This window comes from Curcuma longa, chromosome 5 (genome assembly GCF_044706935.1).
Source record: "Curcuma longa cultivar G26 ecotype Majalengka, Jawa Barat chromosome 5, ITB_CL_G26_1.1, whole genome shotgun sequence".
Taxonomy (NCBI): Eukaryota; Viridiplantae; Streptophyta; class Magnoliopsida; order Zingiberales; family Zingiberaceae; genus Curcuma; species Curcuma longa.
Window position 1 is genome coordinate 5,143,497 of NC_133865.1, and position 14,513 is coordinate 5,158,009.

Here is a 14,513-nt window from a genome sequence, read left to right on the forward strand (position 1 = left end):
AGATGCATGTGCTAATCATTTCATATATCCGGACCTCTTCAAATGATACAAGGAATTTTTTATAAATATATTCCTAGCACATGGATATGCTCATCATTAACATTTACTTAGGGCTCTACTAGCTATTCCCGTTAGAATATATATATATATATATATATATATATATATATATATAATATAAATATTTAATTTTTATGATCAAAGTAATCTTAAAAATTGAATATATGAATTATCAAAAAAAATTTAAAAAAATCAAGGTGTTAATTTTAATATTTTTTAAAATCAAAATTCATTGCTACATGCCGGGACCCATATACCCCGCCGCTTTGATTCCATCACGCCCGTCCATTTCAGTCTCCGGCCTCAGAACCATCACGAGAAGTGTCCGGGCTGTAACACTGGAACCGTACGGGCTCCGTCCGCGTTCGACACGTAGGCGGGCGGTGAGAGCGGCATCACGTCGAGGCGCTGCCTGCTGCGCCGCTTCTTGCAGCGGATCCTCGTCCTCGCACCACGCCCTGACGTACGGCGCAGCCAATGATACGGCGTCGGGGGTGTGGCGGGAAGCACGTGCTGGCCCAGCCTGTCGCCGTCTCCCTATCACCACGCCGACGTACTTCCTGGTTTCCTTCGCTCCCCGGTCCAGACCGGTCCATTGGGCCGTTCCGGACAGCGCTTTGTCGCTTCCGTTGGCCCGCAACAACGTGTCGCTTTAGCTCTCCCTAGTGCGCCGGAGTCATTGCCAATTTCTGGAAAAGTAAATCTGCGAGTTAAAAGAACACTTTACGAGGTGGTTTCCAGGGACGATCGGCGGTTTTCCACCATCGTCTTCTAGTCGCTGATCAAGGTAAAGCTGCTTCCTCCGCGCCCCTCTTCCTCCCTGCCATAGTCGGCTTCGTGTGGTCTCCGTCCGCTTCCAACTGGCTGCATCGCGAGTTTAGTTCTGAGAGATGCTTCGTCGTTTTAATTTTTGTTTGTTTTTCATCTGCTTTCTTCTGATTTTTCTTGGGCTCACTGGGTTGGTTTTAGTGCGTTCGGTTGCCATTGTGTTCGTTTATCCGGTTGTCTAGTGTAGGATGCGAGGAAGATAGAATTTCTGCTAGCGTTTTAGTTCAGGATACTGTAGATCTGCGATTTCAGTGCTGATGCTTGCAGATCTCAAGGATAGGCAGAGATTTTTGTGATTTTGAAGTTGTTTAGGAGCGTAATAACTTGCGCTAGCTCGTTTACTTGTTCGCTAAATGTTGATCTTTAGCTGACTGTACATTGGATGTATTTGATCTCTATGCTCAATTTTATTATTGCAACGGTGCCTGTCTGATGGCTTTTCCATAGTCCTCTTTTCCCTTTGAATGCTTTGGTTGTGATCGCACATGTATCAGAAAATATGACAATTCGACAGTTCAATAACTATTATATGGAGCCTTGGCGTACTACTTTGATCGCAAATTAATATGTTCTGAAGAAAAGATAGATCATTACTCACTAATTTTTCTGGATTTACATTTTTGCTACTAAAGTTTTTGCGTTATAAGCTATAGGGTACCTCTTAGATAGCCGTGAGGAGTCACTCCAGATTTTGGGCGTATGTTCATTCCATTTGTGTTGGCGATTGGTTGTAACATTTATATTCCTCTTGGTCCATATGAAGTCAACTTTTGTAAAATTATTAAAATACCTGTTCTGCATTTTCCTCATGTACTTATCTTTCTTAGTTAGTTTTATCTACAAGCAAGGAAGCTATAAGGAATTATTCTGTGGTATTGCTCATACTTAGAATATATCTATTGTGGTGGTTCGTTTGATTGATTTCAAGTTCTTCCTAGTTTTTCTTTCTATCATTGCCTTTTGAAATCCCCCTATTTGTAAAAAAGTAATCCAGCTTTTGGTCATTGAAATGAAATCAGTTATTGTAGTAACTTTTGTTCATTCAAGTTTTGTTTGCGGTAGAGTCACAACTCTTTGTTTCAGCGAAATTTGCATCTCGTTAATTGTTTCAATGTGGAACTTCGATGATAGTTTCAATATTTCATTTTGAAAATAGATCTTCTTACTAGTATAATTACTTGTTTTGACTGTTATTCTTTATTTTACCCATTTTAGTTTCTGCATTCTTTTGCAGTTCACAATATGGTGAGGAAACGCAGAACTGATGCTTCGGGTGCAGGTGAGAGCTCAGAACATCAAGAGACAAGTGGTACTGCAGAGCGGGCAGGACCTCAACGACCCTCAGAGCGAGGGCCTGCTCCACAACAGCAGGGCACTGGTAGAGATAGAGGTTGGGTTGCTTCTGGTCCTCAGCAGACACAACAAGGTGGCCGAGGTGGTGGTGGGTATTACCAGGGGCGAGGCAGCCTCCCCCAACCTCATGATCCAGAGCAGCCTTTTCCACCATCTCAGTACCAAGGCCGGGGTGGGCCTCAGTTTAGAGGTGGAGTGCCCTATCAGCAACAGTATGGAGGACGGCGTGGTGGTCGTGGTATGGCTGGGGGACGAATATTCGGCCCCTCTGCTGCAGGTTCCTCCAGGCCACCAGTTCCCGAGCTGCACCAAGCAACGCAAGCTCCGTATCAATCCACTCAACCTGGATCAGTGCAGGCAACTTCTTCACGGCAGTTGGAGGTGTCTCCTACTGAGATTGCAGAACCATTTCAGAAACTCTCTGTGCAAGGTGAATCTTCATCTAGTCAAGCAATCCAGCCAATAGTTCTGCCTGCTTTTTCGAGCAAGTCTGTGAGATTCCCTGTTCGTCCTGGGAGAGGTACCCAGGGAGTTAGATGTGTGGTTAAGGCTAACCATTTTTTTGCTGAACTCCCTGATAAAGACCTTCACCAGTATGATGTGAGTTTTCTTTGTGTTTCTAATACATGTGCTTGCTCTTTTTCATGTGCTCAGTTTTCACCTGTATATTGCACAAATTTGATATCAGGTATCAATCACTCCTGAAGTATCATCACGCAGTGTAAATCGTGCTGTGATGGGACAGTTGGTCCAGCTTTATAGGCAATCATATTTGGGAGGACGTCTTCCAGCTTATGATGGAAGGAAGAGTCTATATACTGCTGGTCCTTTACCATTTACCTCAAGTGATTTTCAGATCATTCTAGTGGATGAGGATGATGGTTCTGGGACAGAAAGGTGTTTTATCAGACCAATTGTTAAGCATGTTTATAATTGTTTTAATCTATTTTCCTTCTTTTTTGAAAAAGTAATCCATTGAATAATCAATTTTCTTTTCCAGGCGGCAGAGAACATTTGGGGTTGTCATTAAATTAGCTGCTCGCATTGATCTTCATCACCTTGGGATGTTTTTAGCTGGGAGGCAGGCTGATGCTCCTCAAGAAGCATTGCAAGTACTGGATATTGTACTTCGTGAACTACCTACTGCCAGGTCATATCAGAAGGATTGAATAAATTGAATGTTTCACTTATGACTCAATGATCTATGGTGGCTGTGTGTTGATGTTTTGCAGATATTTGCCTGTTGGACGGTCCTTTTATTCACCTGATCTGGGAAGAAGACAACAACTTGGTGACGGACTTGAAAGTTGGAGAGGTTTTTACCAGAGCATTCGCCCTACTCAAATGGGTCTTTCTCTGAATATTGGTACTGATTCCACCTGTCCATTTGCTAGTCTAATTGTGTTTTGTTTTCTACTTTTGCTAGTTCGTTTGCACCAATTTTTTCTTCCAACATTTCTTTTTATTCTTTTTCATAGCTGACCATGATCATAGGCACTGTGCAGCTTCAATTCAACGTTTAATTTGTCAATGTTTTAGAGACAATCCTATTGAGTAGGGCATAATAAATGAAATCTTCTAAACTAAAATAGTATATTCAATTATTCATTTATCTTTTTATGCGGAAGTTTGTCTTTTCATATTCCACACACAAAAAAATCAATGTTTATACTGAAATTCTTTTTTAAGTTTTCTGTACTATGGTGACTCATGGCTAAATGAGGCTACAGGTTCCTTTGGAATTATGCACTTGCAGGTTTGTGGCTGAAGCTTCTGCAAAAACACAAAATTTGCATCATATAATGCAATTTTATTTTAATTGAGTGCTTATGTTATTGTCTGAAACTTGCAAAATATTGGCTAATCATTGAGATTTAGTGAGATGTCGACTTGTGTGAATAGACATTAATTAACCCTTACCAATGCTAGGCTTGCTATAAAAATGTCAATTTATTGGTTTGTTCTGACTGCTTATCTTCAATTGAATTCCAGTTGATTCAGACTCTATATGGCTGCGTTGCTGTTAGTGTGGTTCTCTCAATTTTAAATATATTTTTTTTCAACTTTATTTTCATCTTGCTGCATGGTCTGACCCCAATCTAATTGGGTCTAAGAATTGAGTTATATTCAATTAAATTCCTGATTATTCTCAAGTATTTCACTATCCTGTAATTGTTTCAATTTATCCACATTGGTTTCTTTGTCTTTCTATTGTCACTAATATATTGCTGGATCTAATTATAAATTTGTGAAGATGAAGCTTTCATATTCAATATGCTGATGCTGCTTCCTACAACTAATTTATTGCTTTTGCTATAGTTAATTATGTATTTAGAGTTGTTGATTGGACTTACTTTCTAAATTTGCTTTGCAATGCAGATATGTCCTCCACAGCCTTTATTGAGCCATTGCCCGTTATTGAATTTGTTACCGAGCTTCTTAATAGGGATGTCCAATCAAGACCTCTATCTGATGCTGATCGTGTGAAGGTTTGGTTTTGATTTATTTTTATTTCTTAATGGACAATAATAAGAAGGGGAGCCTTGGCGCAACGGTAAAGTTGTTGTCATATGACCTAGAGCTCTATGTGTTCAGTCTATTGGCACAGTTTAAACAAACTCTTGCAAGGTAGAGTAAGGTTGCGTATAATAGATCCTATGTGAAATTGATATGGTTTCTGTTAACATAACTTCCTTCGTGCATTCAGCTTGCACTGCTCTTTTAATAGACAATTACATATCTATTTGTTTCATCCATTGCATAATGGTAGCATAGGTTTTATTATAGGCTGGCCATTTTATGTGCTCATGCAGATCAAGAAGGCCTTGAGAGGTGTGAAGGTTGAGGTCACTCACCGGGGGAATATGCGCAGAAAATATCGTATATCTGGTTTAACATCACAGGCGACTAGAGAGCTAACGTAAGAATTGCTTGGGTTATTCAAACTATCACCTAATTATTGCTAGAAGTTGTATTAATATTGCCTAATTTTCCTGGAATATCTGAATGACAGTTTCCCAGTTGATGAGAGGGGGACAGTGAAGTCTGTTGTACAATATTTTCAGGAGACTTATGGTTTTACAATCCAGCACACAAATTGGCCGTGTTTGCAGGTTGGCAATCAGCAGAGGCCAAATTATTTACCTATGGAGGTCAGTATGTCATAAAAGTGCTGCTTGTAATGGTTTTATCCATGTAACCCAAATTATATATTTCTTGTTGCATATGCTTTTAAACACCATAATAAGCTGTGCTTATATTTGCATGTAGATATACAAATATTGTTGAAAAGGGGAAAGCATGAAATATTGCCAGGACCGCTAATTGTTTGTAGGCTTGTAATTAGTAAGGAGGGAAATGTCACTGCACCTTTTCCTATCTGTAGGTTTGTAAAATTGTAGAAGGTTATGATTTATCTAAGAGGTTGATATGAGAGACAAATTACTGCACTCTTTTGATAAGGTGACATGCCAACGGCCTCGAGAGAGGGAGTTGGACATAATTACAGGTTATCTTTCTAATTCTTGGACTTTTGATGTTAGTTTATTTTCATGGTTGCTGTTTCAGAAGAAAGCAATAACTACTGTGATAAACTCTGTGCTAATTATTACTGCTAGCTCCATTTTACTGCTTCAGTGACTAAGTTCATGTGATGTATTATAAGGGAATCGATGGTGTGGGTTTAGGGCCATGTTGGATTACATGCATTAACAGAAACCATAATTAATGATTGGTCTTCTTGCAACTTGAAGTTTTCTTGGTTGCCTTTGAATTTCTACATTAATTGGTTTATTCATTATTTTAGGCTTGGTGTTTTTTCAGAAAGTTTATGCAGATGATTCTGGTGCTGCTCCTTACAGTGAAGCACACAGAAAATGAAGGTCACTTCTGTTAGTGGTCTAGGAAGCCTATTCATATCTAGATTCACTTCTATATACACCATGTTCAATTGATTTAATTTCTTGATTGTTTCTATCAATTTTTAGTTACATGTTTATGAATGCATCTTACATGGCCTATTGCGAATGGATGGGCTATTGTTTTTTTGTTCATGGTTTAAAATTTAAATATTTTTATGTAGATTGTTTCTTTATCCTTGTGAACTAGATATAACTTTTATCTAGAGTTGACCTGTGATGATCAATTAGTTTATCTTTGATTGTTAATTTGTACAGACAGTTCATCACAATGCATATCACGAAGATCCTTTTGCTAGAGAATTTGGGATCAAAATTAGTGAGAAACTTGCATCAGTTGAGGCCCGTGTTCTGCCTGCCCCTTGGGTAATTAGATGGCATAAAATTAATTACGTCATTCCATAGTGCTGTTGCTTAAAGTGGTCCAACTTTTTGAAGTTCGTGTATCCTTTTGTCACACAGCTTAAGTATCATGATACTGGCAGAGAGAAAAATTGCTTGCCAAGAGTTGGCCAGTGGAATATGATGAACAAGGTAATGCATCTGATTGCAGCTTTTCTAGGTTTTGTCCTGAATGATGATTTCTACAGAATTCTGATATTGACTTGTATAGTGAAATGTGGTTCTTTGGCAATGAAGTTTTGTTCCCTTTTGTTTGCTTGTAGCAAATTAAGTTGATTTATGTTGAAGCTTATGCACTTAAAATTTTGGCTTAATTGTATGCAAAAGATTTAATATATGACTACTACATTGCAAGATATTTATTCTCATTCATGTTCTAGACAATGAATACAACAATGGTAATTTTGGTACTAGCTGCTACAGAATGATTAGATGGCTGTGATGTTCTAATAATCCAATTCTTATGTTATTCACTAGACAATTTGTATGGTAATGAAAATTGAATGGCTTCAAATTTATCCCAAGAAACAATCTTAATATCACATATTCTCCAGTCTTCTCTTTTAGGATATGTTTAGTTCAGCTGATGGAGGTAGAAGAGGAAAAAAAAGGATGTGGAGGTGAAGGACAGGAGATGAAATAAATCCACCTTGGTGTTAACTTGGCCAGAATGAATTGGAAGGAACTGTGAAACAAGAAATTTTTGTATGATCCTTTTTTCCTACTCATCTGCCATTTTGGATGAGTGAAACTGGAGAGGAAATAAACCCTCTGCATGTCCTGCCCTCCTTTAGGCTTTGTTTTTTCTGGAAGGATGATGAATGAAAAGGTGGATAGCTAAAACATGGAAAAGATGAAAGGGAAGAATGTGAAAAAAATATCCCTTAAGTTGTTTCTTTGAAAGTATGTAGGATGGATGGATAGATTTATCATACTCAACAAATTTTCATTACTTATTGTCTTGTTTTGTGCTGCTGAATTACAAAAGGTAGAGATGTTCATGCTTAAAGTGGAAGATGCGTCGGTATATTCCCACAAGTTGTTCAAACTTGGTCATTTCTTGGCTTACAGATTTTAACAATCATATTCATGAGATGAGTTTAACCGCACAGGTATCTCATTCTACCTAATTCTTCATGTTATTTAATTGGCATGCGTGCATTTCATTAGAACTCCTTGTTAATTAACCCCAATAGTAAGGAGGTAAGATCTTTGATTAATTTGCCATGTTGATCATTCTCCTTCATTTCTAATTGGCTGCTGATAATCCATGTTGGGATTTGATAAGTAGCTTGACCTTCCAATTTAGAGAATCAAAAAATATCCTAGTTATTACTTTGTTTCACTAATGGTTATATTATGGCATATCATCTTAATTAAAGTGAAATCTAAGATTTGGTAAGAATGCTCTCTAGCTTGATTTGTTCAGTGTTGCAATTTTTTGTAATTTTTTTAATGATGCAGATATATTAGAATAGATTGTTATTTTGATGATTTTAGCTCATTTTGTTACTTGTTCTAAAATTTGCAGAAAATGGTAAATGGCGGGAGAGTGAATAGCTGGATATGTATCAATTTTGCAAGGAATGTGCAAGATAGTGTGGCTATGAGATTCTGTCATGATCTTGCCCAGATGTGCCAGACATCAGGAATGGTATGTTCAACAGTTTTACTGCAGCATTGTTTACTACATCCTACTTAAATTCCGAATTAGCATATCAGAAGGAAAGCCCACACAGATTATTATGTTTATCTAAATGTTTTGCAGGAATTTTCTCTGGACCCTGTACTTCCTCCTTTAAGTGCCCGGCCTGATCATGTTGAAAGAGCGCTGAAAGTGCGCTATCATGATGCAATGAAGATACTCCAACCTCAGGGAAAGGAGCTTGATTTGCTGATTGTAGTATTGCCTGATAATAATGGTTCTCTTTATGGTATGATGTCTTGCACCTGATCTTGTTTCTATACAACTTCATATCATTGCTTGGTGCCAAACATCAGTTGGTTGAACCTTTTTAGCTTTCATTTTTTTACTGCTTATTCTCTTACCGTATGTTGATATTTCATCATGGTGATCACAGGTGATTTAAAGCGGATATGTGAGACTGACCTTGGTTTAGTTTCACAATGTTGTTTGACAAAGCATGTTTTCAAGATGAGTAAACAATACCTTGCCAATGTTGCTCTCAAGATCAATGTAAAGGTGAGTATGTGGAAAGTGGATCTGTTTTTCTTGTCTGTTTGTATGGCTAAGTCTTGGTGCATAGGTTGGAGGAAGGAACACAGTTCTTGTGGATGCCTTGTCAAGGTGCATTCCCCTTGTTAGTGACCGGCCGACTATAATATTTGGTGCTGACGTAACACATCCTCATCCTGGGGAAGATTCTAGCCCTTCTATTGCAGCTGTGAGTAAATCTGTCTCATCTACCTTTATGTATAGTTTCATTGTATTCTCATTTTCTTGAATTCATTTGGTTCCTCAGGTTGTCGCATCTCAAGATTGGCCTGAGGTAACAAAATATGCTGGATTGGTCTGTGCTCAGGCCCATCGGCAAGAATTAATTCAAGATCTGTGTAAGGTCTGGCAAGATCCTCAACGTGGAACTCTTACTGGTGGCATGATCAAGTATGAATTACAACCTATAACCAGTGCTTAATTAGAATGTTGAGTCTCTTTTCTAATTTACTTGGCTGAGCAAAGCATTTGACACGTGATATATCCAGAGAGCTGCTGATTTCCTTCAAAAAGGCTACTGGACAAAAGCCTCAACGGATTATATTTTACAGGTATGAATCTTTGGAAGTTGACTTATAATTACTTCTGTCTATATTAACATACTGACATCTTTCAGGGATGGAGTGAGTGAGGGCCAATTCTATCAAGTTTTACTATATGAACTGGATGCAATCAGAAAAGTATGTTTGCTCATTTGTTTGTACAGAGGTTCTTATTTCGGTGTTTTTGTTCTCATACTTCACTTGTGGTTTAGGCCTGTGCCTCTCTAGAACCAAACTATCAACCTCCGGTGACTTTTGTGGTGGTCCAAAAACGTCATCATACTAGACTGTTTGCTAATAATCACAATGATAGCCACTCTGTTGATAAGAGTGGAAACATATTGCCTGGTTAGTTTATTTGATAGCGCTGTCATGATTGAATTTTGTGGCATCATTTAACTTATCATGACTTTTCTATTTTGTATTTTGTTCAAAGTTTGTTTTCATATAGAGATTTATACCTTCAATTTCCAGGGACTGTTGTTGATTCTAAGATCTGCCATCCAACAGAATTTGACTTCTACTTGTGCAGCCATGCTGGCATTCAAGTAACTCTTCTCGTAACTGTTACCTTTTTGTATGATGTACTTAATGCATAAAATTATGCAAGCCCATTTGACAATGAGGTTTGACCATATACTTGCTTGAAGGGTACTAGCCGACCTGCCCATTACCATGTCTTGTGGGATGAAAATAAATTCACAGCAGATGCGCTGCAAAGTCTGACAAACAACCTCTGTTACACGTAATTATTCTACTTCAATTTCTCTACTGGTATTTATAGTTTATCTATCCCTTTAGACCAAGTTTTGAAGCTTCATAAATTTGCAGCTATGCAAGGTGCACTCGTTCTGTATCTATAGGTATTTATTCTACCTTTCTTTTTAGAATTTTTCTCTGGACTTTTACATCTTATGGTTTAATTGTGTATGCTTTTTTTTTTTAAACAGTGCCTCCTGCTTATTATGCTCATCTAGCAGCATTCCGGGCTAGATTTTACATGGAACCCGAGACATCAGACAGTGGCTCTCTGGCAAGTGTAGCTGCTGGGCGTGGAGCTCCGCCTGGTGGGCCACGTGCAACAAGGGGCCCTGGTACTGCTGCTGTCAAACCTCTTCCAGCGCTGAAGGAGAACGTCAAGAGGGTCATGTTCTATTGTTAAGCCTACTATCTCTGCTTATCTATATATTTTGCCCAAGTCACTTATTTCTTGCACTAATCATGTTTAAACTACATGCTTTTGTTTGACTGATACTTGAAACTTTGGGAAGAATTGTATGCGTACACATATAAGACGTACTCCTTGCCTTTCCCCAAGTCATGATTTGTCCAATCATTCAGTTTGATTTAAGTATTTGTGGATGCACGATATATAGTGTTACATTTAGGTGCCCGGATGCAGCCAAATCAGTTGTCCGTTAACTCGCCTGGGTCAGTGATCAAGCTGCTCCGTTTCATTTGCTTTGCTTGGGTTTCCAAGAAAAAATGCTGAAGAAATTTCGAGCTTGCCTTGGCTTTGTTGCAGATTTAGCCAAAGGTTGTGGTGTCTGTGGTGCTTCAGCAGATGCTAATGGAACTGCTTTAACCTGAAATTTCTCTTGAAAATTAGAACTTCATAAAATTCCTCACTGCTTATCTACGATCAATTTCAGGCTGCAGACTAACCAGGTTCCTGTAATGGGCATTGTAGAACAGCCGCAGGTACTTGTCTTTGACGTTCTTCTCTTCCTCGTTGAGCTGCCTCCAGAATCCATAGATCGATCCCATGGTCAACACTTTGGCGGCGTAGATCTTCCAGGTGTAGCTGCAAATCACAAGTCCTGAGATCCGCAATGGTTTTGATCGCCTGCGGCGTAAGCTGGAAAGACGGCGCGAGTTACCATTCATATATGCGTTGGAGGCCGGCCGTGGAGATCTTGTTCCAGTAGCTCTTGTCGTCCCTGCACGTCTCGAAGAAATTTGCCATTTTGCTGCTCGCTTCGTCTCCGTTGGTGGGGTTGATGTGGAAGCCCGAAACGCCGTCGACGATGATCTCCGCCGGCCCTCCCTGATTCGTCGCGAAGGTCGGCAAGCCGCAGTTCATGGCCTCGATGACCGTCAGCCCGAACGCCTCGTACAAAGCAGGCTGCAGGAGGAGAAGAAGAAGAAGAAGATAAACCTCTCGTCCATTTCTACGAGCAGGCAGAGTGCGTGGTAGCAAACCTGCACGAAGGCTCCTCCGGTGTCGGCGATGCACCGGTAGAGCTCGCCGTTGCGAGCGCGGTCGGTTTGCGCTGCGATCCATCGCAGCTGACCCTTCAACTGGTACTTGTCGATCAAAGAATGCATCTTCTTGATTTCGCTGATCTCCTCCCTGTCCTTCGATTTGGAAGCATCGAAGAAGCCAGCCACTACGACCAGGTTGACGAGCTGCCTCAGCTTCTTGTTCTTACCGTACCACTCCACCAACCCAGTTATGTTCTTTACAGTGTCGAGCCTCGCCATCGAGAAGACGATGGGCTTATTTCTATCTTCAAGGTATCCCCTGCGGCCATCCCAAATGCTGTCAGATAATCACAATCAGAAAGAGATGCAAGAATTCTAATGGAACAGGAGGACTACATGTGCTCGTCATTGTCCGTTTTGCTGTACAACAACTCCTCGATCGCCGGACGAAACGAACTCAGACGCTTCTGTTTTTGGGTGAAAGGGAAGTAGACAGATTGATCAGCTCCAGGGGAGGCTATGTTGAACTTGGGATTGAAGACGTTGATGCCGGTGGCAAATCGGCAAAGCCCCGGAAGTGTAAACGCGTAGTGGCTTTCATACTGCCCCGCCTTGTCCTTGCTGCACTCGTCGCCACAAAGATTTCCCTTTTTAGTATCCAGTGTCACAAAGCATCACAAGCTATGCTTCACTTACCTTCCTGCAATTTCTTGATATGTGCTCGTGATGATGAAATCGGCGGCGTTCATCGAGATCATGTCGGCTGTGAATTGGCATGAGAAATGGTACTTCGCATCAAGTTCTTTCCACTTGACATCAGAATCTTCGTACTTGGTCTTCTCAAGAGCATGCGCAATGGTTGCCTGGTTGGTGTGATTAGTTTAGACTTTAGATGCCATCTATTAGATGCTATATAGCATTCAGGAGGATTGCTTACCTGAGTAACTCCAAGATTGCTCGCCATGAGAGAGGCCACCAAGTTTCCATCAGTGTAGTTTCCAATGATAAGATCTGGTTTGCCTTCTAAGATGTCAACTATTTTAGCAGCAGCATCCTAGGGAGAATTATGCAGGGTCAGAGATTTTTTTCCTATCTTCTACCATGACAAATCCTACTCGTGCCAGAAGGTGAACTACTTGCCTGAGCATATCTCTCCAGGTAGGGATAGACGTCGAAGCGAGACACCCACTCACGTAGAACACCGGCATCGGTCGCGAATGGTACGCGAAGGATGTGTGAGTGATTGGTGTTGAGAATTGGCTCAAGCTCTTGGTTGCATTTGGTGCCCTTTGCTTCTGGTATCAGCCTAGTTACCTGTAATTCGCCAAGTTTTGTCAGCCTTAGCTTGTTTCATGTTAGATTATGATTCTGAGTATACAATTTTCGAATGCATCACTAGTTAAATTACCACAAGAATCCGAGGTTTGAATGACAATCCTTGCTGCTTGATCCTTTGTAGCAGTTCCTCCTCAAAAGCCTTGACTTGATCAAGGATATAGACAACCTTATGCAAAATAGCAGCATATAGCCATAAGACACTAGCTCAGATGTGAAGTCTACAGATTTTGATTTACTTCCACAAACATACCTGTCCGCCGGTGTCGGGCAAGCCAAGAACATTTGCTTGTCCAAAGTAGCCATGGGGTGAGAAGATGACTATGTTAAAAATACAAGGGACTCTGGCAAAGAACTTCTCCATACTGACAGGATCTGGTGCTTGAAGAACCTCTGATAGATAATTCAGAGTATCCTTCACTGTTCCCGCCGTGTCGCCCCATCCTTTCTCCAATCCCCACTCCTCAAATCTGCATATTATATTTTGTAAGTCTGTATTTCTTTGCTAGCAAATCTATTCAGAAATAAGTATATATCAAGATCACCTGTGTTCGAACTTTTGGAATGGTGTGTTCTTAGGAAGACCACTGACGAACACTTCGGCTAGGAGCAGTGCTGTCTGAAGCTTGTTCACGGTACTGAGAGTTTCATTGATCATCAGCTTCTGCAAGCATCAGTCAGGAGATTAAAAGCCTTTAACAAGTATATATATATTGTCTGCCTCTTCTTACTTGGCCTCGGTGATTAAGCTTAAGCAAGTAGTCCAACAACGGGCTCAAGCTTTCAGAGTGCTCATTGAGTCTTGACGACATGAATCTCGATATGAACTGCATGCCATTTCCTATAGAGGATGGCAAGGTGATGAGGGGCGTTGCTTGATCGAACGCTCCGAAATCTACTTCCAGTGAGTTCACATCTTTTGCCCTGCCATGGTTCCATTGAATTTATAGAATTCTGTTCAATTTGCAGTTAACTGTCTGATCTGATTCTTTGCTACAAAAGGAATACCGACCATTTCTCATTGAAAATAGTTTCTTTGCACTTCAAGTATTCAGAAGGTGTGATTCCTTCAACTGAGAGGTCTTCTGAATGGACCTTGAGAAACTCCCACATTCCCGGTTGAACCCTGACTGCAAATGCGACGAGAGGGGGAGAACAACAGCTTCCTGTCAGTTAATACAGTTAGTACTGCTCATGCAAATTATGTACCATCGAAAAGCTGATCGAACACAATGAATTGTTGATTGTTACCTGAGTTGAACAAATAATGAAACCCAGAAATCCTTCCATAAGGTTGGTCTTCTCTACCTTGTCGTCGATGGACTTGTCCAATTCCTCCATCAACTGTGGGTTCTTCATGAGCCTTTTCCCCTTCGAGACATACCTGATACCTCACATGGAAGATAAAGAGCATGTGCATCTATGTCTAACAGATATAACTACTACCATACACAACAACAAGTACCGCGAGAAGCACTTCTTCATCTGGTACCGGCTCTGCTTCAATGCGTCCGGCAGGCCCTCGGCGATGCTGTCTGACCTCTTGAAGCTAAGTGCGGTGGTGGCAGCGGCTGCCATGGTTGGTTTTCTGGCTAGCTTTTGAAGCCTACGCACAAGGAAGGTTGAGTTGGCAAT

The 14,513-nt window shown here is 40.5% G+C and overlaps 1 protein-coding gene and 1 pseudogene across 1 annotated transcript; one reads left to right on the forward strand and one right to left on the reverse strand.

Annotated features, from left to right (window-relative positions):
* Positions 1–757: 757 nt before the first annotated feature.
* Positions 758–10,703, forward strand: LOC141830171 (protein argonaute 1A-like; annotated as a pseudogene).
* A 4-nt stretch (positions 10,704–10,707) lies between these two features.
* LOC141830168 (sucrose synthase 7-like) lies at positions 10,708–14,456 on the reverse strand. The gene is given in 16 exon segments (XM_074717651.1): positions 10,708–10,924; positions 11,004–11,142; positions 11,219–11,463; positions 11,541–11,862; positions 11,940–12,164; positions 12,240–12,406; positions 12,481–12,597; positions 12,684–12,857; positions 12,952–13,047; positions 13,132–13,348; positions 13,424–13,542; positions 13,610–13,802; positions 13,891–14,032; positions 14,035–14,044; positions 14,130–14,262; positions 14,344–14,456. Coding segments are annotated over 16 exon segments (2,544 nt in total). The 3' UTR covers positions 10,708–10,792.
* Between the last annotated feature and the right edge of the window lie 57 nt (positions 14,457–14,513).